The 24,759-nt window shown below is 42.6% G+C and overlaps 1 protein-coding gene across 1 annotated transcript in view; it reads left to right on the plus strand.

The window, feature by feature from the left end:
- The window catches only part of Dnah11 (dynein axonemal heavy chain 11), a 291,537-nt gene that overhangs the window by 132,911 nt on the left and 133,867 nt on the right, over window positions 1–24,759 (plus strand). Inside the window, exons 39-46 of the mRNA XM_028773185.1 lie at window positions 342–419; window positions 3,147–3,279; window positions 5,885–6,012; window positions 7,130–7,278; window positions 13,220–13,370; window positions 16,517–16,648; window positions 20,100–20,273; window positions 23,110–23,314. Of these exons, the coding sequence (XP_028629018.1) occupies window positions 342–419; window positions 3,147–3,279; window positions 5,885–6,012; window positions 7,130–7,278; window positions 13,220–13,370; window positions 16,517–16,648; window positions 20,100–20,273; window positions 23,110–23,314 (1,150 nt within the window). The remainder of the gene's footprint in view (window positions 1–341; window positions 420–3,146; window positions 3,280–5,884; window positions 6,013–7,129; window positions 7,279–13,219; window positions 13,371–16,516; window positions 16,649–20,099; window positions 20,274–23,109; window positions 23,315–24,759) is intronic.

Raw genomic sequence — 24,759 nt, forward strand, 5'->3', positions numbered from 1 at the left:
TGACAATGACAGTGATAATGATGACAATGACAATGATGATGACAGTGACAATGATGATGACACTGACAATGACGATAATGATGACAATGATGGCGATGACAATGACAACAGAGATGATGACAATGAGGATGAAGATGACAATGGCGATGATGACGACTTGATATTACTCAAATGTCTGCTTTTTATGTGGGAAATCTCCAAGAAGCTATGCTGTGAACTTAGTCTGTTTTCCCATATGTCAGTGGGAGCCAAGCAGCATTATAGGAGAGAGCTAAAATGGATGAGCTGTCTTTTGGTCACTCGGTCATGAAAGGGCCTGAGTAACAGCTGTCTGTGTGCAGGTTGTCCAGCTTGAGGAGCTGCTGGCCGTGCGACACTCTGTATTTGTGGTTGGAAATGCAGGCACAGGAAAGAGTAAGGTAGGAGAACTCACGTTATACCTTTTAGCCTTGGAGGAATCTTCTCTGGAGGGCACCATTTTCAGTGATGCTAGGAGTCCCTGCGGTGAAGCTGCAATAATGTCGGGCTAGAGTCTGAAATCTATGGCTGCCATTTGATCATGTGACACTGTTCCTTTCATATAGAGTGAAGGTGAAACAGAGCATTGTTTGCATATTCCATTTCACACACAACACACCACGTATACACACCATACCACATATACATACCATTTCACATACCACACCCCCCACACCACATATACCCACGCAACTCCACACATATCACATACACACACCCATACAGACCACACCCCACCACACATCATATCACACACACACCTCACACACCACATCATACACACACTACATACAAACCATACATACACCACACCAGACACCCCACCCTACACATACCACATCACATACCATACCACACACACACACACACACACACATGCTTACACACCACTCCACATATCGTATCACAGTCCCCCCCACACCACACTCACACCACACATACACAAACACCATACAATACACAGAGAGACAGAGAGAAACAGAGAGAGAGAGAGAGAGAGAGAGAGAGAGAGAGAGAGAGAGAGAGAGAGAGAGAGAGAGAAATAATAGACTCATCCAGAGATTAGGCTTTCCACACAAGACAAGGAGAACTCTGCCAGCATATTCAGGGCTTGCACCTGCATGCTCACATCTGGCCTCTTTCACCAAGGGGGAAAGTGTTCAGAGTGAGCAAGCCACCTGGCTTGCAGTATTTGATGAGCACTGCCCACCTTTATCAAAACTACCTTCTTGCCTCTTTGGGTCCGTCATAAATTCCCCCTTCCCCTATCATTAAGAAAACAAGTGCAAATATTTTCCTTCATTACTGCTTGAGAGATTGAGCCTTCCTTGGCCTCAAAACAAAGCTTGAAAAGAAAAGAGATGACAACACCCACATTTCTGAGGTCCCTATTGTGTGCTGGACTGTGCATCGTATGGTTTTCTCTGCTGTGACGGGAAGCTCTAGGTATTATTAAGCCCCATTTTTAGTTCATTGCTTGCTTCTGTTTGGCCTTCCTGACTGTCCTGGCAGCATTCTTATTTTCTTGGTTGGCAGACGGTATTTGCAGAGCTCTGTGCCTTCCCATTCAGGATGCTTGGGTATAAACACACTTGGTGGCCAACAACTAAAAATAATCAGAATGGCATGTGAGTTCTGGAGCATGGCTGCGCACAGCACTTGCCAGTCCTCAGAGCTGAACCCAAAGGGAAACAATTGCCCAGGGAGGCTCTTATGTGGAGATTTTTTTTTTCTTGTGAAAAATGTAATAATTGCGACATTAAAGTAGATTACTGATAGACCTATAATTACTTTGTTAGTATAACTTTCAGATGTAGGCCGTGGTTCATGGAAGGATAAAATTAAATTCTGAAATTTCTGGGAGATTAATGGTTTCCAAAAATATAAGCTGCATATTCCTGAGATATATTTCATTTCTTTCCTTTACTCTTCACCTAGTCAACACATGCTTAGGCTGATGTGAGCAGGCCGTGTTATTTACCCACTCACCACCCTAAAGTAGTTGGTGTTTTTAAATCAGCCCTTCACAACTCCTAGGATCGATGAAAATGATACACACTGAAAACAACAACCTTGGCTTTCAAGGGACAGTAAAGGACAACCAAGGCAGATATTTGGGTCAGTTAAATAGATACATACCTAGTGAGTCCCAAGTCTAAGGTCATCTTCCTCCAGCTTCTTCTGTTGATAAGCTAACTCCCAAGCACCAATGGCACTACACACTATTTGCTTAGATGCACACCACACAGGGTACTGATACATGTTGAGCAGTACCCCTAGCCTCTGCCTACTAGATGCCCAGTAGCATAACTCTTGTTTCCCCGACTCCAGACCACACCTTGTGAAGTTTCATTGACTACTGTGTCTTGTAGACTATCTAGGCCAACATTGTCATCCTGAAGTCGTTTTTTAGAAATGCATGCTATATTATGGTTCCTCCCTCTGCCTACTGAGTGAGAAGCTCTGGGAGGGATTCAGCAATCGTGGTGACAGATTCCAGGCAATTCTGAATTGGGCTAAAAAATACTAGCAGAGTGACCTCATACACAGAAATTCCTTTACACTGTATGCATAGTTAAAGATCTTAAACTCATTCTGTGTACATACAGATCTCAAACTCATTCTGTACACAGATCTCAAACTCACTCTGTACATACAGAACTCAAACTCACTCTGTGTATATACAGATCTCAAACTCATTCTGTACATACAGATCTTAAACTCATTCTGTACATACAAATCTTAAACTCATTCTGTACATACAGATCTCAAACTCATTCTGTGTATATACAGATCTCAAACTCATTCTGTACATACAGATCTTACACTCAAACTCACACTGTGTACATGCAGATCTCAAACTCACTCTGTATACATAGCTAAAGATTTAACCGATAAGGCAGTTTTCACTAGTCTGAATGCCTCTGGGAATCAGGTAAGCTGATCTTGTCACCCTAAGCATCCAGACATTGAGTTTTACAAGATGAGGAAACAGCTGACTTTCCTGCTTTCTGCATTGTTCTAGATGCAGGATATCCAGGAGCACATGATGACTTATAGGAGAATTCTTTATTTTCCACTCTCCATTTGGCCAACTTCACATAGTTTTCTTGGCTCGCTTTTCTCAGATTTTGAGAACACTGAACAGAACGTATGTGAACATGAAACAGAAGCCTGTTTGGAGTGACTTAAACCCCAAGGCTGTGACAACAGATGAACTCTTTGGTTTCATACATCATGCTACCCGAGAATGGAAAGATGGTAAGTGCTTTTTCTCTTTTGAAGTGCTGAAAACCAATCTCTCTCTCTCTCTCTCTCTCTCTCTCTCTCTCTCTCCCCCTCCTTCCCCCCTCCCTCCCTCCTTCCTTCCCTTTCTCCTTCCTCCCTCCTCTCTGTCTTTCAGTACTTTCAGTATAAGCCATAGTCACAGTCACAGATTGACAGCATGTTATCATGATCAAAAGCTTAACTGATGACAATGACCTGCTAAAAGCAAGGTTTGAGAAGTGCCTGATTGCATGTGGCAGATTCTTGTTTGGTGCTGTGGGTTTTACCTACACCAGTGATGGCAGGGCTCCTTGGAAACCAGGGAGAAGTCAATACAAACACCCCATTTCTAAAGTTCCTGGAATGAGATACAGGCTGAATTTCAGTGGGCATCACAGGTGTGAGGGATGCTGACTGTATCCAGGCCTGCATCATAGTTGTTGGGCACAGAAGAGTCATGCTTCCTGCCTGGAAACTCTGGAACTGAAAAGATTTTAGGCATAAGTTTAGGGTTTCAGAATATTTGAGATGTTTGATTTGGGGATTAGGAACATGCAGCCAGTGAATCCGATGCAAATATTCTGAAATTTCAAAGAGTTTGAAATCAGAAACACTTCTAATCCCAAGGTTTTGGGGTAAAGGATACTCAACCTATATTTGGAGAGAAACACATACTTTTCCTTAAGCCTTTATAACTTCGTATTTCTAACCAGTGTACCTATCTTAATATAATCTGAGTTCCCTGTCTCTCCATGTTCCCTACCGTTGATGTCACAATAGATACTATATAGTCACCATCTTTAAAATGTATATACTGAAGTTGCGTGAGGTGATTTGTCCCTATAATCCCAACACTCCGAGGGTTATTGTTTACAGTGACTTTAAGGCCAGCCTGTGCTACAAGTGAGTTCTAGGCAAGCTTTGGCTACAAATTGAGAGAGACCCTGTGAGTAAAAGAAAGACATGGAAGCAGTAATAAGAATGTGAAGGGAAAAAAAAAGAATGTGAAGGGGAGAAGGAGGGAAAAAATAAGAAAGCATATATATTTATTAAATGTCAGTATATCTCCACAGATGCCACATTAATCCAGGCTGCTGTCTTCCTGGTGTCCTAGACCCTTGTTTTCTATGTAGAAATCAGAGCCTGCTTCAGGATGCTACTTCTTGGCTTTCAGATTGTAGTGGGTCCATTAGCTACTTACTCTAGGGGTCAACTCTTCTATGGCCTGCGGGACTGGTGATTGAGTCTTCATCCATCTCTCCCTCATTTCCTGCACTCAGCCCTGCTGGCTGCCTTTTCTCTTCTCAGTTCCTGCTCTTCAAGCCTCTTCCCACCCAAATCTCAGCACAGGATGCTCCCAACATCCAGGCCCTGTTCACTAGGATCCACACTTCTGCTCACAATGGTAATATGCTTGGTCAAGTGCCACATAGGTGACTTGCTTTGAAGTACGATGCCTGATATCATCCGCTTGCTTACCTTGGAGTCATTGCTGATCTGACGGGCATGTTTTGTACCTTTTTGTCACTGAGTATCTGATTTTCATGAAGGATCATGGCAGGGACAAAGTCATCAGCATTATACAGGAAATGTGAAAGCTGCTTAAATTGAGAACCCTTAGAAAAGCTGGTGACTTTCATGGTGGCCGATTTTACTACCTGCTGTTTTTGTGGTTTTGTTTTGGTGTTTGTCTGTCTGTCTATTTGTTTGAAATGATTTTTTTGAGACAGAGTTTCTCTATGTAACAGCCCTGGTTGTCACTTTGTAGACCAGGCTAGCCTCAAACTCACAGAGATCTACCTACCTCTGTCTCCTAAGACTGGCTGTGGGTCTCTATGAGTTCATAGAGGAATTCTCCACATGTCCACTGAAAGAGATTTGTTCAGTGTGATTTGCTAGAGTTTGAAAAGCCAGCCCCTATGGAATGCTCACTCCCTAAGCACACAGCACTCAGATATGGGATAATTCCAAACAAGAATTCAGACCCAGCCCCTATAGAATGTCCCATGATCACATAGCACTCAGATATGGGATAAATCCAAACAAGAATGCAGAATGAGACTCTTTTCTATACCTCATGTCACAACAGCTTGATATCACTCTCATGGCTGTAAAGAAGATGGACAGTACTTTGGAGCATGGGCTTTCAAAATTCAAACCTTGAGTAATGTAATAGGAAAAAATGGAGAAGGTGAAATATGGTAGATAGTCTAAGATAGATTTTGAACATATGTATGTGGAAAAGGATAAGGTCTTTACTTACTATATGATTTCAATCTATGTTTATTACTGTCTATAAATCTCAGAATGGGTCTTCAAGGAAGGTGGTTTTCCTGTTCTTGACAGGTAGGTGCGAAAGCTCAATTATTAAAGGTGAGGACCCTCCCCTGGGAGGTGGAGCTTGCCTGTTAGTAAGTCATAGAACTGACTGGATCTGGAGACCACCTGAGAGAGCTCAGACAGGGGGCATTGTATGCCACTTTTGAGAAAGAGGTAGCAACTTCCTTTTATTTAGCTGATTAAGGTGCTTCCAGGGGAAACAAGTTTTAGAGACAAACAGCCCTTGATCGCATTTGCAGAGTCTGCTCCCGCTTTGCAGGTCTCTTCTCATCCATTCTGAGAGAGCAGGCAAATCTCACACATGATGGACCAACCTGGATAGTCCTGGATGGAGATATTGACCCCCTGTGGATTGAGTCCCTGAACACAGTCATGGATGATAACAAGGTGAATGATACTGTAGTGCTTCTCCTTGGCACAACATCTGGGAGCTGATCACCTGCTGATGCCTGTAATCTCCTGTGCTCCTCAATACACCGTTTCTTATGTAGTCACTGTTCTGACAATTGATATTTCCTTATAGTTAAAAAAATTGGAAGGAGGGCTGGTGACATAGCTCAGCAGCTAAGAGCACTAACTGCTCTTCCAGAGGTCCTGAGTTCAATTCCCAGCAACCACTTCTTGGCTCACAACCATCTGTAATGGAATCCGATGTACTCTTTCAGTGTGTATCTGAAGACAGCTGCAGTGTACTCATATAAATAAAAATAAATAAACCTTTAAAAATTTGAGGGGGAATATGTTTCCCTTGTCTCTGAATTGAATCACCATAAAATTTAGGTACATAGATAAGAATTCAGTTTATGTGCCTTATTGTTTTCTAAGGGGCAGGCATTAAATTCTCATATCTTACATGGTATGATTAAATATTGATACCGAGACAACAAAAGAATGAGTTTGTGTCGTATGATCACTGATGAAACCTGGCAATGCAAACTAAGTTGTTCCTATGGCTACAGATTATGTTTAAATGCTTTCACCAAGCATGCAGTGTGGTTGTCCTGGGAACAGCAAAGACAAGAGGCTGTGTGTAATACCAAAAAGGCAACCCGGGGCCTGATGTTGGGGAAGAGTGAGAGATCAGGAGCCAACACTACTCCCAGGTAGCATCATCAGTGGCCACTGCTTTCTGAATGAAGACATTGTTTATCAGAAAACAGAGGTTGGAGCCTGTGTACCTATTTGAGAGAGGACAGGACACCTGATAACTACAGTGTTGCACATTCTCAGTTGTGGAATTCAAGTCTTATGGGAGTCCAATTACGTTTGAGCTAGTAACAGTTCCTACAGCTATTGGAGGCTTGGCCATTATGAGTCTGTAAGGCAATTCTATTCCTTAAGGATTCAGCCAGAGTGCCTCCACATGGGCTCAGATGTGAATTCAGGTGAGTCTACCTGTGGCTGTCATACTAGGGCCACCACTAGCTATGATGGTCTGTTGGCTGCTGTTCTGACTCCTAGTGATAGTCCTCCTCTGGTAACCACCACATGCTGCACATTGTAGGTCCTGACCCTCGCCAGCAATGAACGAGTGGCCCTCACACCCTCCATGAGGCTTCTGTTGGAGACCCATCACCTGCAGACAGCCACACCAGCCACAGTCTCCAGAGCTGGCATTTTATATGTGAATCCACAGGACCTGGGATGGAATCCGTGAGCATTTCTTCTTTTCTTACATGCTTTTGTCATGAAGATGCGTGTGGCATCAACGTTGCTGTATCCCCATTGGTGAGGACAAAGCTGGGTGGCAGAGAGTGTGTTGACTCTTACTACATCCTCACCATCCACCTACAGCACCTCTGTACAGGCTCAGAAATAACCCTCTCCTGAGTTCCTAGTAGCCTTCTTCCTGATTGTGGTTCCTATACTTGAGCACTCTAGGTAGCTTATAGAAATAGAGAGTGTGTTTACTCTTCCTGACTGTCTGACTCCTCTCAGTGTCTTCAAGGTCAGTTTACACATGGCGGTTGAGTTTATCCATTTGTCTCTTGATGGACATGTGCCTCAATCTTTCAGCTATTATGAAACGATGCTGTGAATAAGGCATACAGACACAAATTACTCTTCCTGGTCCAGCCTCAGTCCCTTTGTGATAACCCCAGGATTGACAGATTAGGTGCTAATACAGCTTTTGATCCTTAAGGACTTTTGATCCTTAAGGACTTACTACCATGTTTAACTAGAGTGGCTGCACCATGTTCCCTTCCTCCCGGTATCTCACAAGAGGATGCTGCAGATCCTATAAGGTTTTCCTTATCTGTTTTAGTTTTCCTCACTGCCTGTTTTTCTAGGATCCTCACTGAGTGGTATGTGTCGGTATCTCTCCGAGTCAGCATTTGTGTTTCTCTGGTCACTGTACTGTAGGGTGTGTCTTCATGTGTGTGCTGTTTGTATGCCTATAGGGAAAGGTCTATACAACTCCTGTGTTCATTCCTTAATCAGCTGTTCATAAGTTTTGTTTATTTATTTTAATCTCAGTTAAAAGGATTAAAAAAAGATATTACTAACGTAATACTCATTACACTAAATTAGCACCCAGGTGTCTAAATCATTTTTTTTCTTACATATTTCCTTGATCACATATTTTGAAAATAATTGACACTCAGTAAGTAGGTGTTGAATAAATGAACAAATAGTAGCTTATTTGAAGCTCTTAGACAAATCATTTCATGAGTACCTGTCTGTCTGTATATGAAATATGTACATGTATTTGGACAGTGGAAATGCTTCATTCAGAGAAAGGGGTTTATACCTCAGTTGCTGTGTGGTTATATGTCTCTCACAATGTTCTCACTCTGCACAGTAGGAACCTCTGAGCTTAGCAGGTAACTACCTGCTCCTGCCTCAGATGTCCTCCATCAGCCCATCTACCCAGCCTCCTCATGGTGTCTTTGCCCCAGACACTGTTCCATGTGACCACATAGCCGGGCTCCCTGCCCTCTGGCTTCTGTTTCCTTTGGCTCATGACGAACATTGGCAGGAAATGAGAGAGAGAGATGAGAGCAAGCTCAGGCTACTTCTTTTCCTGATCCCTCCCCTACATAGTCATGTCAGAATGGCTGTGGGTCTCAGCTCAGGGCAGTAGGTCTTCTGTGATTGATTCTTCTGGACCTGTCTTTCTCTAGATCCTGCTAGTCATCCATTCTCATTTCCCAGCGTTCCTCCCTTTCACCCTGTGCTAGGAAGTGTCCCACACAGCAGCAAATCCCTGAGACTTTCTGCGTTTATAAAGAAAGAGTGCTGATGTGGTCTCCAGAGATTGAGTCTCTTGTTATTTGGGCCCCTTTTTAGGGGCCTGTGATGAAGCAATGTATTGTGGGAAAACAGAGCTGTTCCTCTTGTGACCAAGATATCAGAGAGGGAACAGAAGAGACACGGGCCTCCACAGTCGTTTTAAAAGACACACCCATAGTAACCTCACACTTCTGCACCTCATAGTTGACAGGTACCATCACCTGAAATTAGCACTGAGTGTTAAGGATGAGGCCTTCAACAAACAGTCTCTGGGATTTCTTTAAACCTACACCTTGTCATTCTTGGCTTTCCCTCTGCCCTCTTGTGGTTTTGTGGGAGGACCTTCCAATCATCCTCTCCTGACTATACTTTGAGAATGACCTCTGTCCCCTCCCAGATGCTGCCCATTGCTCTTTCTGTATCTGATGCTCACAGGGGAGAACCACGACCAGATCTGTGTGTTTTAATAAAGCTTCGTGACATTTGTCTGAGGGAGAGTTTACAGCCTCTACTGAGCAAAGCTGCTCTTGGGCTAGCATCTTTCTCTACATAGGATTCTGTTTCTGGGGCATTTCTGTTGGTTAGGACAGACCATCAACTCCCCCACACCCAAACCACGATCTCTACTGTGAAGCAGCAACATTCCCTTCCTTTTGAGATCCCTCATTTGTCCCACTGTGTTCTGATGGCTCCCAAGCCCTTCTGTCCTTCAGTCTCAGTCACATCCTAAGGTTGTTAGTGCTTCTGATAGCTCAGAATGACTGTCTATTTAAAGACAGCCTTTTATTCAAAGTCCCAGGTAGCTTCAGTAGCCATCCAGTTTGTATCAAGTTACACTGCATACTCTTCCCAGTTAAGTTTCGGTGAGTGCAAGTAATAAAACTGATAAATGTGTCAGTTTTAATTTTCACCTGAATGATCAAAGCCCCAGCAGAGACATATCCAGAATGATGGGGACTTCTATGGGGATTTTAATTTTTTGCTTGCTGTTGCCAGAGTCTTTCAGCTATGTCAGGATTCAGGTATTTCCTTCCACACTGTAATTATTAAATAGCTCACTACCTGCTTTAGTACTATAATATGACATAGATATCTTATTCAATATTGTTTATAAACCTCATCTTCTGAAGCAGTATTTCATTCAAAAGTGTCAGTTTTCTGCAGCTGTTTGTTTCTAAGTGTTCAAACCTACAGAATTGGGAGCATACCAGGACCACCTGTTCCTAAAGACTTAGCCTACCATGTTTCCACCTTGCCTTATTCTCTTGACATACACATACATGCACACATACATAGAGGCCTCTCTTTTATATAATTCATATACCTACAAAATCTGTCTTGGATATTGCAAGCATGTGTTTTAAATCTTACCGGTTACAAATTTCATTTGTACCTTTAAAAAATTCACCATCAGAACAAGATTATATTTATTTAGCTCCGTAGTCCCCATTTGTCTAGACATTCAGCCAACTTGCTCATTCATGACATCTATAATTTTGGAGAGAAAAATCTCAAGCACCTCAGAGGATGCCCCATTAGTGGTTTGTGAGTGGTGATTTCCTTATCCGGTTGTTCTTTTTACATAGTTTTCTGTCTAGAACCTTCCTCTTGAATCTTCTTTCCTTCCTACCTCTCTCTTCTTATTCTTCCTTATGTTCCCTGTCATTGTCTATCCTTCTAGTCATGGCTTCTCATAGTTCATTGGGTTATATATAACCACTTACCAAAATGTACTTACTTATTTTTCTCAGATTGTCATGGATGTTGCTGGGAGGAACCCCTCTCTTAAGTTCATCTCTTCTGTATTCTTTACTTATCTTAAGAGTATTGGGACACTTGGATATCTAGTTTGTTTCAGAGTTTTCCTTATTTGAAATATAAATAAGCCATTTATCCAATCAGCCAGAGGAATGTTTTTATTATAAGCAGTTGTGTTTAGAATACAAACTTGGTTCCCTGTCTTTGTTGCTTCGGAGAGACCATTCTTTGTTATTATATGCCCTGTGGTAATGGTCCTTTCCTGCTGACCATCTTAAAGTCTGTAGCATCTTTTGTGACATAGGAAAGAATTGCAAACAGATACACATCTGTTCCTTAGGTTTTTCCACATCTACATATAATGGTCCAGAGCTCTAAATTTTCTCTGTTAATGTCAGTTTTTTATTCCAAACTATAAAACTCAGCAATAATTTCTACATGTAAATTTCAGCTCTCCATATTTGTTGATAGAAACTTTTAGTCCCTTTGCTGTGTGATGACACTGAGCTCTAAGAGATGTCAATATTGGCTATCTTTCTGACAGATTCCCTGCTGACCATTTGGCCTGTTTTGGTCAAGCTTGCTTCTCTCTGGAGTAGCTGCTGATCATGGAGACAATGGGACCTCAGTCTCACTTGCCACTAGGCCTTGTATGTTTCCAAAGGAAGTTCTAGCCCCTACTAGTGCAACTCAACAAACAGCTTTCACCTGTCCCCTAAATGCAAAACTCACTTTGGGGCTCTTTCAATTCCTGCTGCCTCTAGTGATCTTTGCAGGGGTTTCCTGTTTCCCAAGTCATGTTAAAAAAAAAAAAAAGAAAGAAAGAAAGGAAGGAAGGAAGGAAGGAAGGAAGGAAGGAAGAAAGAAAGAAAGAAAGAAAGAAAGAAAGAAAGAAAAACACTGTGTAGAGTGTGGGCTGCTGAGTATAGCTCTATATGGCAACTCTTGTACTCAATTGAAGAAATTGAGGAAATGCACTGAAAGACAGAGGCAGGATCGGAGCCCAGGATTCCAGTGCCACCAACTCTGTGATGGGTAGTAAGTTATTAAATGCTGGCACATACATTTGTTTAATGTCACAACCAAAGGAACCCCATAGCAGCATCATTTTCATTTTTACTACTCGTGATGTTAGCCAAAGGCCAGGAAGCAATCATCTCCATTTAAAGCTGGAAAACCAATGCAGAGTTGAGTCACCTTCCCAAGGGTGACCTGGTTAAAAAGTAAGGGAACTGAAATGCAGATCCAGGGTAGTCCAGGCTCAGACTTCTATCTCCCTGAGCACAACTCCTCCTACCATAAGTTCTGGATATAGTGATTCCCTGCTGGGGCTGGCAAGATGGCTCTCAGGTAAGCGGTGCTTGCTGCCAAGTCTGACCACCTGAGTTTGATCTGTGGGTCCCATGTGACAGTAGTAAAGATCCAATGTGTGCAAACTGTCCCTTGACTGACACATTTGAGCCGTGGTATATAGCTATCTCCTAGCCCTTAAATACCTAAATAAAAATAGCAGAGATTCCACTCTGCTTCAGCTGCAACAGAATCAGTCACTGAATACAGACATGGCCTTAATACTTTTGTTTGTAGTGGCTGCTGCTGTCACCCCCCAGTAGCACCCTGCCGTACAGCTCTCCTACAAGAAGGGCTCCTACTGAAAATGTGATCGCTGTCATTCCATAAACGACAACACAGTATAATGATGGTGGCTCTTCCGTGAAGTCCATGGAAAGCACGGGAAGACATTGATAAAGCATGCATCCTTACCTTCATCTATACCATATTCAAAAATGCAGAATCTGTTTTGCCTCTACAACAAGGTCTGGCTGTAATCAGTCTGTGGCAGCACTGTTCACGTGCAGGCTGCTAAATGTCTCTATTACCACCGCTTCCTATTCAAGTACAGGTTTCTGAGTGATTCTTTTTCATTTAGCGTCTCTTAGTTGCACCCTGGAGGCCACTAAGGACGCCATCACAGCGTCGGTAAGCAGTTTACTAAAACGACAGCAATGTTAACGTGTTATAAGCTTGAGGCAGCTTTATCTATATATCATAAGAATGTCAATATATCAAGGCATGGCAAACCACTTCGACTCCTTGACTGTGAACACATTATCCCTTTCAGGTTGGTGTTAGAGAGTCCAGTAGAAAAGCAGGGTGAAGTAGCCCCTATGGAATGTTCACCTCGTTATTTATAACTGATTTCTCATTACTAAATAATTGATGCCAAGATTAATCAAGAAAAGCACCAAGCTGTTTTCATAAATAAAGCCTCCGCCATGAACAGAGTCTGCTCATTTGGGAAATGACATAGTGCACTTCCCTCTAAATGCAAAGTAATGGCCTACTTAGGCACGATTATGTTTGCCTTCTAAGAGCTATTAGGAGTTTCTTTTACATTCTTTTCATTAGAGTGAAAATGGCCATTAAAACAAGTCTTTAAAAGGCCATTTAAAAATATTTTCCATTTGAGAAATCTAGTGAACCACTCAACATGTCCGTGGAGTGCTGCACCAAGCTGTGTGGAAGGGGGAGCTTCGAACCCAGTGGCATCCTGCTTTTCAAGGCTCTTGTTCGGTAAAAGCTTTTCCGTGTTCCTTTTCAGGTATGTGGCCAGTTGGATAGACAGAAGGCGGCATCAATCAGAAAAGGCCAATTTAACTATTCTTTTTGATAAATACATTCCCGTGTGCTTGGAGAAGCTAAGAACTAGCTTTAAAACCATCACATCTGTTCCAGAGAGCAGCCTGGTGCAGGTTTGTGTTCAGCCTCAACAGTGTATTTTCTATGTCCGAGAACATCAGAATAACATGTATTTTGCTTGCTTAAGGAGATGGGGGAAGGTACTGGTAGGATTACTCTAGGTATGCTCCTGGCATAAAATCCAATGACTTAAGTTTCATCCCTGGGACCCACATGGTAGAAAGAGAGAACCAACTTCTACAAACTATCCTCTGACCAAAACACCCTGCATCCATACATGCACACACATGAACATGCCTTCCCCCATAAATAAACATAAATAAAATTTTTTTAAAGATATTCCAAATTGTTAGATTGTTTCACCCTCCTGCTATAGATCTTCAGTCCCCAGAACTCTGTGAGGACCCCAAGAAGTAGAAACTGTTCACTTCCCCGCCTCCAAGAGACTTACATAGCTTCAGCACTCAGTAAGCACCAACTATGTGTCTGTGGAATCATTGTGTCATTGCATGCTGGGACAGAATGAGAAGAAAAAGTTGCTACAGCTTGTTTATTTTTCTAGCTATAACTATAAGCACAATGTCTAGCAGAAAAAACGAGATGGAAAACACATGTGGGCTCGTAGTTGTCAGAGGGTTTCAGTCCTTCATGATGAAAAGGGCCACACTGTTAGAACAGTGAGGTCTGTTCACATAGTGTAGACTAGGAAGCAGACGCACTGGAACCAGACCTGGGTCACAACCTTCAACCGCCTGCCCCTAGTGATCTCCACATACCAGCTAGCCACCCCCTAAAAGTCACACAGACACACACACAGACACACACACCTGTACAAACACATACTCCTCCTCCCCCCCATACACATACAGACACACACAGACACATACCTGTACAAACACATACTCCTCCTCCCTCCCATACACATACAGACACACACAGACACATACCTGTACAAACACATAATACACATATATATATATATATATATCTATATATGTATATATATATAATGCTTGAATTCATAAAAATGTTGTTGATAAAAGTAGTGTTTCTGTTATGAAATTGATCAAGTAGAGTTCAGGAAAGTTAATACTGTGAAGTGGGCCTAAGAAGATAATGGCTGTTAGGGCATTTATTAAGATGATATTAGTATATTTGGCAATGAAGAATAGTGTGAATGGACCAGCATCATACTCAACATTGAACCCTGAGACAAGTTCTGATTCCCCTTCTGATAAGTCGAATGGGGCACGGTTTGTTTCTGCTAGGGTTGAGATACACACACACACACACACTCTCTCTCTCTCTCTCTCTCTCTCTCTCTCTCTCTCTCTCTCTCTCCAACCAGCCGAAAGATAAGCACTTGAAACATTTCAGATTCAAACCATAACACCTGCCTAGAGAAGATGTTCCACCTGGTTTTGAAGCTCCATATGTCTTTGAATCAGAGAAGCAGGCTGAAGTACAGGTGCGTGATCAGTAAAAACAAAGCACCTGATTGTCAACACACATTCCTGAACTCACATCTGTCAGTGTGAGTGAAGAATCTTTGATGGTCCAGGGGTAACATCTTTGTGACCCTCATTGTGAGATGGCTACTAGCTACTACCAGTAAAAGACACAATGGACTTATGATGGAAGTAATTAGAAGTTATTCACAACACAGAAGTGAAGGTCACAGTGATGTAGCTTGAATTATCAAACTTCACTAAGGGTTTACAGCAGAAATGTTTCATCCCTCCAGAAACAAGAGTCGTTTCTCTGAACTTTGTTCCCATCAAGTTACTATGTTGCCAAATTTGTTTGAAGCTGCATTACAATAGTCCATAGCATAGTAAGAAAGGAAAGTTCAGGTTTCTGGATAATTCACACACCAATTAAGTAAACGATAGTATTCAGCAGTAATTATCCGAGGTATAATTTATTTCTGAAAGCAGGTCTGAATTTATTCATAATGAATTAATTATGTGGTTAGCCTAATTAGACTTCCTTGGGTGTAATGCTTGTGAAAAGCAGATTGTGTGTGTTCTTTCTCAAGTTGACTTGTGTGTTTTTGTGATTCTCTGTGGTGTGAACTCTGCCATTCAGGAATAGTGTGAAAACAGAGAAAGGGAGAATGAATGTGATCTCTGCTCTCTCCTCTTTCTTCTCTAGTGTTCATAAAAGGCATTTAACTCTCAGCTCTTTTAAAGATGTTGTTGCTGACCGGTGTTTCCTGCAGTTTCTTAGAAGTATAGGAATTTAAGGCAAAATGAGCAGACAGGAGAACAGCTTACAATGATATTCACACACAGTCAGCAGTCTGTATCTCCCAGTGTGTGGGATCCCCTTAAGTTTGAGGAAGTGTGTTAACTCTTGGAGCTAACGTATAATTTTTTTAGTTGATTACATGGCACTCAGAAATGTTTTCAATGTCTGCAGAGTGGAGATGCATTCTAAGACCTACTAGTGGGTTACTGATGGTAGCCCACTGCAGTCCACTGGTCCTTTTCTGTTGGTTTTAACCATTTCTTTACAAACCATGGTTTCTTCTCAGATGTAGCAAAGCTGCAGAAATTCACACTCTTTTTCTTGGTAAGAAATCGATCAGTTTTATTATTATAGAAATAGAGAGATTTTTAAATGGAACAGGTGTTTTCCTATTTGAGTGAGAGACACTTGCCCCTCTTTCCTGGCTGGGAGAAAGAACAGTGCATACAGGCTGGTGGTGGGGATAAAGTTGAATTTCTGCTGCCTCAGCCTGGAGCAAGAGGATCTTAAAAGTGTTAGAGCCTATGTCAATACCAATTACTGAGGACTGCTTTGTGCTCTAGGGAACTAGTCCAAAAGAGAGATTATGACTGTGGGGGAAGGAAGAAGGAGAGGGGAGAAGGGGGAGGGGAGAGGGAAAGAGAGAGAAAGAGTGTCTGGTTTACCTAGTGATTGCTATTTGAATAATTTAAAATGGTTTTTTTCCAATCTTTTATTACTTCAAAGATAGATTGAAGTGACTTTTTTTTGTACCTCTGACCTCAACATCTCAGGGACACTCATTTTTCTGTCTCTAAATTTAGCAAATCATGTGAGTTTTGAAAAATTGCATAATCTCTTAGGAATGAGGTAGAATATGTAAGAAAACTGTTTGACCCTTCTCCAGCATTTAAAACAAAACAAAACAAAACAAAAATGTCCTACATTCACAGTGTTTCCTTTTTCTTAGACTATTTGTACTCTTTTGGAGTGTTTGTTGACTCCCGAGAACGTACCTTCTGACAGTCCTAAAGAGACCTATGAAGTCTATTTTGTCTTTGCTTGTGTCTGGACATTTGGAGGCACCCTACTACGAGATCAGGTAGGCTGAAAATGAGCTCCCGGTGATGGTTTTGTTTGTGGGGAGGCTGAGTTTTAAAACATGGCTTGACTTTGTCACCCATCCCTGTTGCCTGCCTGTGGGTTCGGCACAGTGTCCCATACAGAGTAACAGTTCTTGTCACTCTCCTGTGCTCAGATCCATTTCCACCAGAGTCACCTCTTGGTGCCATTCCATGGGCCAGTCATGCTCTGTGCCTGAGTAACACCTCTTCCCCTGACCATAGCCAAGTTTACTGTTCCTCTGTGCTGCCCACTCCCTCACAGTGACAGATTCCTCCCTGGCTAAGACCTGGGAATGTCCATCCTTTCCCACATACCATGATGTCACATGCTGTCAGTGTGACTGTCAAAGCAGCTGAGGAGTCTGTCCTAAGACATCCATACAACCTTAGATCAGGGCAGATCCTTATGCTACCTTGAGGTAGCCTAAACTACTGCAATATATTTCTCATAGTACTAGAAGTGTGAGCTTAGGATAACAGTGCAGCTGGGATCTCATGAAACCTCTTCCTCTGTTACACATGACACCTCCTGTATCCTTACACAGCCGAGAGAGCCTGTTAGCTCAGTGTTTCTCTTCTCATGAGGACAACCACCTCTTCCTGGGGGCCTGACTTCACTTAAACCTAAACATTCCTCAAAGACACTATTTCCAAATGCCATTGCTGTAGTTGTTATGATTTCCACACATGATCTAGTAAAATGCAGAAAAGATGGTTGTGGAACAAGATTCTGATACCATCTAGTGTCCTTCAAATAGTTCTTCCTCCAGTCAGTCCTACCTGTAATCTGCTGGAACTATGCTTCCAGTGTTATCATCTGTGAGGCATAGTCAATGCTGGGAGCCACTGTCTCCCACGATCTTTCTGCTTCAGATAAGTCTGTCCCCTTCCAAGCAGTCTGGCATAGCCTTAAGGACTTCTGGTGTCTTACAGAAAACACTTGAAACACATCTTCTACAAGTATGCACCTCACCCCACCTGCCCCATACACAAGTCACTTAGAATTACCAAGTGCCAGAGACACGTGGGTTTGACTTCCAATGTCTACTAAGTGCAGATCTTTCTGATGTCATCTCTGTCACATCGCTTTAAGGTATCCTCCCTGTGCAGAGAAAGCCGAACTTCGTTCCCCGGAGATACAAAGCACTTGGCCCCAGGTCTCCTAGTACCTGGAGCATGGTTCTTACCCAAGCGTGCCATTCATCAGAGAACATACTTCCCCAGTACCTCAGCAATTCTCTGATTATGGAACTCCAGTAGAGGCCCCTGACTTTTTTGGTTAAAATTGCGTGCCATTGGCTAGCCTTCCAGCTTTCCCAGATCTCCCCAGGCCAAGTCAGGAATCCCCCTCAGAAGGCATACATTCAAGAGTGACCCACACATTCCTCACTGGTGATGGAACCTCTGGGCCAGCTCTGTTTCTTGCCACTGAGTTAAAAGAACACACGTCTATAAATAAACTGCGTCTCACAGATCGTTTTCCAGCAGTGTCACCTGCCAGATGTCCTTCTGTGATCTCCCAATGCTTTCCGTGGAAGCAGCCAGTGCTGCTCTGAGGGAGCAGCAAGGACTAAGTCTGACAATAACTCCTCTGTGAATCCTCCCTCTGAGTGACTGAGGGCAGACATCCCATTTGCATCCTTACCTGCTCAGTAATAACCGCTTTATTACAGCACATTGAACAGTCAGGGATGCATCACAAAAAATCATTTTCATAGTGGAATTTTAAGGCCAAGCAAAATTTGTAATGAAGGAGAAGCTGTGTATAGTTTGTTCAAGAGAATAGAGCCAGCTAAGTCATAGTCTGATTTATTTAAAGCCACATTGGCTTGGCTTCAGACCAAAGTTTGTAGGGAGATAAAATACCCCAGGCTTCTGCTATGAAAATAATTTCAATGAAGGTAAACACCTTAGCACATTGATGCAGGCCGCAGGAGCAGAGGTGTTGGCAGTTTGGAGGTGGGAAGGGGAGGGACTCTCAGAGTACTCATCCCACCCAGTGCTATTCACAGTCTCCATCTGCCTGACTGCTCATGAGTATAAACAACATCAAATCAAGAACTGGGAAAATGGGAGTTGAGAGGTTGGAGAGATAGCTCAGTGGTTAAAAGTACTGGCTGCTTTTCCAGAAGACCCTCGATCAATTCCCAGCACTCACATGGCAGGTCACAACTGTTTGTAACAGGGATTCTGACACCCGCACACAGACATATATACAGGCAAAACACCAGTGCACACAAAATAAGAATAAATACATCTTTAAAAAACAAACAAACAAACAAAAAACAGGAGTTGAAGTCTTAGATGGGTACAAGATCTCCAAAGGCAATGAATACTCACAGTGTTTTCAGATTCCAGTGAAATTCACTAGGGCAGATCACTCCCAAGGATAGAGGAGCCCCTGCTCCAGGCCACTGAATATATGAGTTGCTGATCCAGCTTTCCAAGGATATAGGAATTGATAGACTGACCGTCTGAGGACGAAGATCTCATTTTATCAGGCTGTTGAGGACATAGGGCTGTGCCAGGCCACTGCTGATGTAGAAGTTGTTGGGCCAGGCCGTCTCTGAACAGGTACTACCCCCCTTTCTCTATGTCCTATACCCTAATAAACAGCTGAGAGCTTATACATATTACAACATCAAATGACACCCCATTGTAAAAATGGGAAGCTGCCCATGTCCTCCCTGGGGGACAGGAACTCATCTTTATGAGGTGGTCAGCCAGACTTTCACCTCTGTCCTGCTGGAAAACAAGAATAGACCTTCCTCCATCCCTTTTTCCTGTGTACTTCTGGGTCTAGAATGCAATGGTGAGCCAAGTTTTAAGAAGGCTTTCGATAGTGACACAAAGTTGCTAGTATGTTACTTATAAAAGCGAAGACTTTTTTTAAGTAGTGTTTTTCCTTGTCATCATTTTGTAAAAGAAAAAATGGACAAAAAAGGACAAAAGTGACCATAAACTGAAAACTCAAAAGGAAGGACAGAGCTTCTATCACATAATTCACCACAAAAGCAAGCAAACAAACAAACAAACAAAAATACCCACACGCTCTTTTTTCTTCCTGCCCCTATCAGTTGGTGCTGACAAGGTGGAAATGGACCACGGTTCTGATCTCCACTGCCTGATAGTACTTGGCACAGTGAATCAGTGATTCATCATTAGATTTTAATGATGAGGAGTGATGTAAGGGTCTCTCAATCTCTTTTCAAGCCTTCTTTCTATCCCTCGAAGCTATCCATCACTCACTACATCCTATCTACACAGTGGTATCACTGTTTACAGCTCAGATCTAGTGGTTTACTTAACCTGATGAATTCCCATCTAGGAGTTTGGCACAGTGCCCCACAGACCACGCACTGAACAGAATTTGGAGGGGCTGTTGTAGCTTTCTCAGTCTATGCTAAAGGGCTCTTGCATTCTTTGTAGCTTTCTGACTATCAAGCCGACTTCAGTAGATGGTGGCATAAGGAAATGAAAGCTGTGAAGTTTCCATCCCAGGGAACCATCTTTGATTATTATCTGGACCACAAAACTAAAAAGTTTTTGCCTTGGACTGACAAGGTCCCCCAGTTCACCATGGACGCTGATGCACCCCTGAAGGTAGGTGTGGGGAACAGCAGGAGCCCAGCTCCAGAGTACCAAAACTTTAAGGATTTGGAGGAAAACAGCCCATTTCTGCTCTCTTGACAGAGACACAAGTCTTCGTGGTCTATGCTCTGGGAATGACACTTTTTCCTGGGAGAGAAGAGACAGCTATAGGGATGCTTAGAGAGGAGGTAGATATTTCTGCAGACTTTTTGCCCCTCAGTTCAACATAATCCCATGGGAAACACTTTCTCATGATTTCTTAGAGACTGTACAAGCTTAGTAAAACCAGAGCAGAGTATAATTAACTCAATGATTCCTTGCCTGTATAAAGATATATATGTTACTTTTCACATAGAACTTTCCCCTTTTACCAACGCAGCCACAAAGGGATGCGTTTGATCTTTCCAATGCCAGTGTTCCACATTCTCATGGCAGCTGACGATTCCACACGCATCTTTCTTCATTGCTTCTCTTCTACATGGCCCATCCCCATCTCTCTTAGATTAGATTATACTGTGGCCAACTTCTTATTCTTCCTTAATATCATCCTTTTTAATTTATTTCTCATTTTGAATCAGTTAAGAGCTTGCTGTTTGAAGCAGCAGAAGATGAATGACTGGTAGAGGATTGGTTGACACTCCTGTGAGGACACAGCTGGTTATAAGTAGCAGGAACTTGATAGCCTTAGTTAGCTTCCTGGAACTGTCACTAGAGCACACAACAAGGACCTTAGGTGACAGGGTGAGGCTAGACATACCATTCAAGGTGTAGGGTAGGTGTGTTGACTCATCTTCATTGACACTTAATACATGTGCATGTGTGCTCATGCATGTATGTATGTGTGTGTATGTTTCTGTCTGTCTGCTTTCAAATGCTACCTCTACTTATGTTAGCTTACAAAATTTCCATAACAAAGTAAGATATACAGAGTAGTCTGAACAATAGAAATGTTTTTCACAGTCCTGAAGGCTCCATGCCAAACAGACAGGGATGCTGATCTGAACTTCTGGTCCCCTCGGGATAGCAGCATTGAACCCTTAGTCTGGAGTGACAGCCTCACTTCTATGTCCTCCTACAGCAGTCCTATCCCTGAGATCTGGGTAGCACCATCCTGGCCCACTGGAAGCAGAGGGACCCCACCGTCCTCACCTGAGTTAGTGCCCTTTGGGTCCATGGCAGCAGTGGCAGAAGCAGCAATATTGATCCCTAATTGGTATTTTAGAGTCTCAGAAGTCCCCAGACCTTTAGTTATGCTATTCTGTATCTGTTGTAGATTTCCTTGGTTTGTATTTTTATGTTAATTCTGCTTCCTCAAAAGGGGCAGCCCTGAGAAGGAGTGGATCAGAACCTGAGGTGTTAGGAGGCTCCCAACCATGTCTGCTACTTGTACTTCAGTCTCATCCTAACTCAAACTTAGCTGCTCAGTAGTATTTCCTAACTGGCTAAAAGCTGACAACCCACCAAACAATCCTGAGAACAAAACCGCTATGAAAGCTTGGTGCAACTTATCAATCATGTTCAAAAGAGGACAAGGGAAATCGATTTTAGTCAACAGATTTTATTGAACCAAAAATCAATTTTCTTCCTGGGAAGTTTCACACTTACTTCACGTACAGTGGTACCGAGTATGGTTGTCTACTAGTGGCCTCTTTTTTATGATGGAGCAGGACCATGTCATACTTCAAGATCCTTTCTGAATAATTTAGATCTAGGAGCTAATTTATTCTTGTGTGTTCATGTGTACATGTCTGTCTGTGTGTCTATGTGTGTGTGTGCATGTGTGTCTGTGTGTCTATGAGTGTGTGTGCATGTGTGTTTGTGTGTCTATGTGTATGTGTGTGTATGTGTGAATGTGTGGTGTGAGTGTGTATGCCTATTCAGAAACTGACACAGTGTCTGCCTCTATCATTTCTCCACCAAGAAATATACCAAAATAGCAGCTATATTTCAATTGTGCAGAATTCAGTCTCTATGCCTATCTTCTGTCTGAATATTTTTTGTTCTATATTTTCTGAGCCTGTTATTTCCCTCACCCACCCATGTGTGTGTGTGTGTGTGTGTGTGTGTGTGTATGTGTGAGTGCACACACGTGGGGGCATGCACTCATGCATGTGACCTTATAGAATCAGCTCTCTCTCTCTCTCTGCCTTTGACTTCTGAAGACTAACCTCTGGTTACCAGGCTAATTAATTTTTTCTGCTAAGCCATTTTGCCAGCACGTCTGAGCCTAATTTTTCACTCGTTTTATTTTATTCTCGTAGATAATTTTCAAATACTTGTAAAACATAAGGGTACAGGAATAAGTAAATATTAATAAGCTGCTAAATTTCAGAGTATAAGAATGACGGTTTAGTTTCTAACATGGCAGTGTGTAACAGTTTCAGATGCACTTGGATCTGTGAATATTCTACTGGTGTCTCCTTGCACTGAGCCCTTGTGCATGGACTGTGCCATTAGGGCCAAAATACTGTTCCACATTTAGCTTAATTTCCCACTGTCCCATCAGCTTCCGAGGGCCAACACTGCCTACCAAGTACACTGTATTCTCTCCTATACCTAAGGCTGTTGGGGGAAGAAAGGGGTTCTAGAAACAAAAACAGATGGGAGAGTAAGCCCTCACTTTGTAACTATGTACCAGTTGCCTCTGCTACAGCAATTGATGGCACCGCCAAGCTGCCCTTCTGGAAGCCATGATGTCTGCTCTACCACTGGATCTTTTCTGCTGGACATGAACTTATACAGAGAGTTCTTTAGGTCTTAATTTAAAAATTGACTGTTGAGTCAGCTCTGAAGCTCTGCAATGCATAGGTCTTTCTCTTACTTTTCTTCTGATTTTTTTTTCTCCCAGACAGTCCTGGTACACACAGCAGAAACAACTCGTCTTAGGTATTTTACTGAGTTACTTCTTGACAAAGGCAAACCGCTAATGCTGGTTGGAAATACGGGAGTGGGGAAAACCGTCTTTTTGAGTGACACCCTGGCAAGTCTCTCTGAGGACTACATAGTGTCCCGTGTGCCTTTCAACTACTACACGACAGCAGCAGCCTTGCAGAGTAAGTCCCTCTCCTCCATCTAGACAGGACAATTTATTATGGTCTACACATATGCTTAGGTCTCTGGTGAATTTTTACTAAGCATCGTTCTGGATAAACAGATTTTAGCTATTGCTATTAGTTTGTTCTGTGTTTTTGTTTTTAAACAAAGAATCACCATATAGCCCAGGCTTTCCTAGAGCTCTTGCCTTAGCCTCCTGAGTGACAGGGTGACAGGCATGTGCCACCATGCCTGGCTAAGTTTGGCCTTAATTTCACTCATAGTCTTGTTAGGTTATTATTTTATATACCAAAAATTTGCATTCACAGTGATAATTATATCACCTCTAAACCATTTGATTCCCTGTAATTAAATCACGGAACTGGCGATACAAAGATGTTAAAAAGGATCCTCTTGTTCCTCTTTCAAGCAAGGAATTGATTCAGGAGACAAAGTATATTAATGATGTGCCCAACTTTGAGTTATTAATTAGGTTTTTCCATCACATTTATTTAGAGTGTGGGTGGTACACATGTTGAAGACAAGGAAGAACTTGCTGGAGTCAGTTCTATTTTTTCACTCTGTGGGACCCAGAGATCAAGCTCAGTTTATCAGGCAACAGTACCTGTACCCACTGAGCCATCTTAGTGGCCTTGTTATTCAGTCACAGATCTATTCATGTGTGTGTGTGTGTGTGTGACTAATGTGACCTATTAGGTAAGTGTATTGTTGTCAGAAGAAGTACAGGGTGGAGGAAGCACAGCATGAAGAGCTGATGTCAGTACTTCTGCCACTGCTTAGCACAAGGAGAGGGGCACAGTACAGCACTCAGGTCTCAATTGCCGATTAAAACTGTTGTGTGGCTTTCCAATCAGGTCAGTTTCTTTTCCCCTCTCAATGGTTTGCCATTTCTATCATGTGAAATACAGTGAGCCTACATTACCCATAGTATTCTGGAACTGGACAGCTGATCACCCTGTCTATACCATAGCTCTGATTGGGCCTCTTGGGAAGAGGAATCTGAGGTCAGGAAAACCAGTTCTACTGAACAACATACCAGCTAATGTAGCATGGCCCTTGGCCTGAGGCCACAGTGAAAGCAAAAGAAGTTGTATCAGGAATCTAAGGCATGAGATACCATTTGTAGGAGTTAGTCAGATGAAGCCAGAATGAATTCCTGCTTGGCTTTCCTGTCTGACTGGGAGAGTTTTGACCTCATAAGTAGGGACGCATGACCACAGGAAAGAGAAAAGAGCTGTGTGTGTGTGTCTGTCTGTCTGTCTGTCTCTATGTGTGTGTGTGTGTGTGTGTGCCTATCAGTAGGTCAGTATGCCTCTCTGTCTCTATATCTGTCTGTATGTATGTGTCTGTCTCCATGTCTGTGTCTGTGTGTGATTCTCTGTTTCTCTGTGTGTTTCTCTCTCTCTCTCTCTCTCTCTCTCTCTCTCTCTCTCTCTCTCTCTCT

This window comes from Grammomys surdaster, unplaced genomic scaffold (assembly GCF_004785775.1).
Source record: "Grammomys surdaster isolate TR1022 unplaced genomic scaffold, NIH_TR_1.0 223, whole genome shotgun sequence".
Lineage (NCBI taxonomy): Eukaryota > Metazoa > Chordata > Mammalia > Rodentia > Muridae > Grammomys > Grammomys surdaster.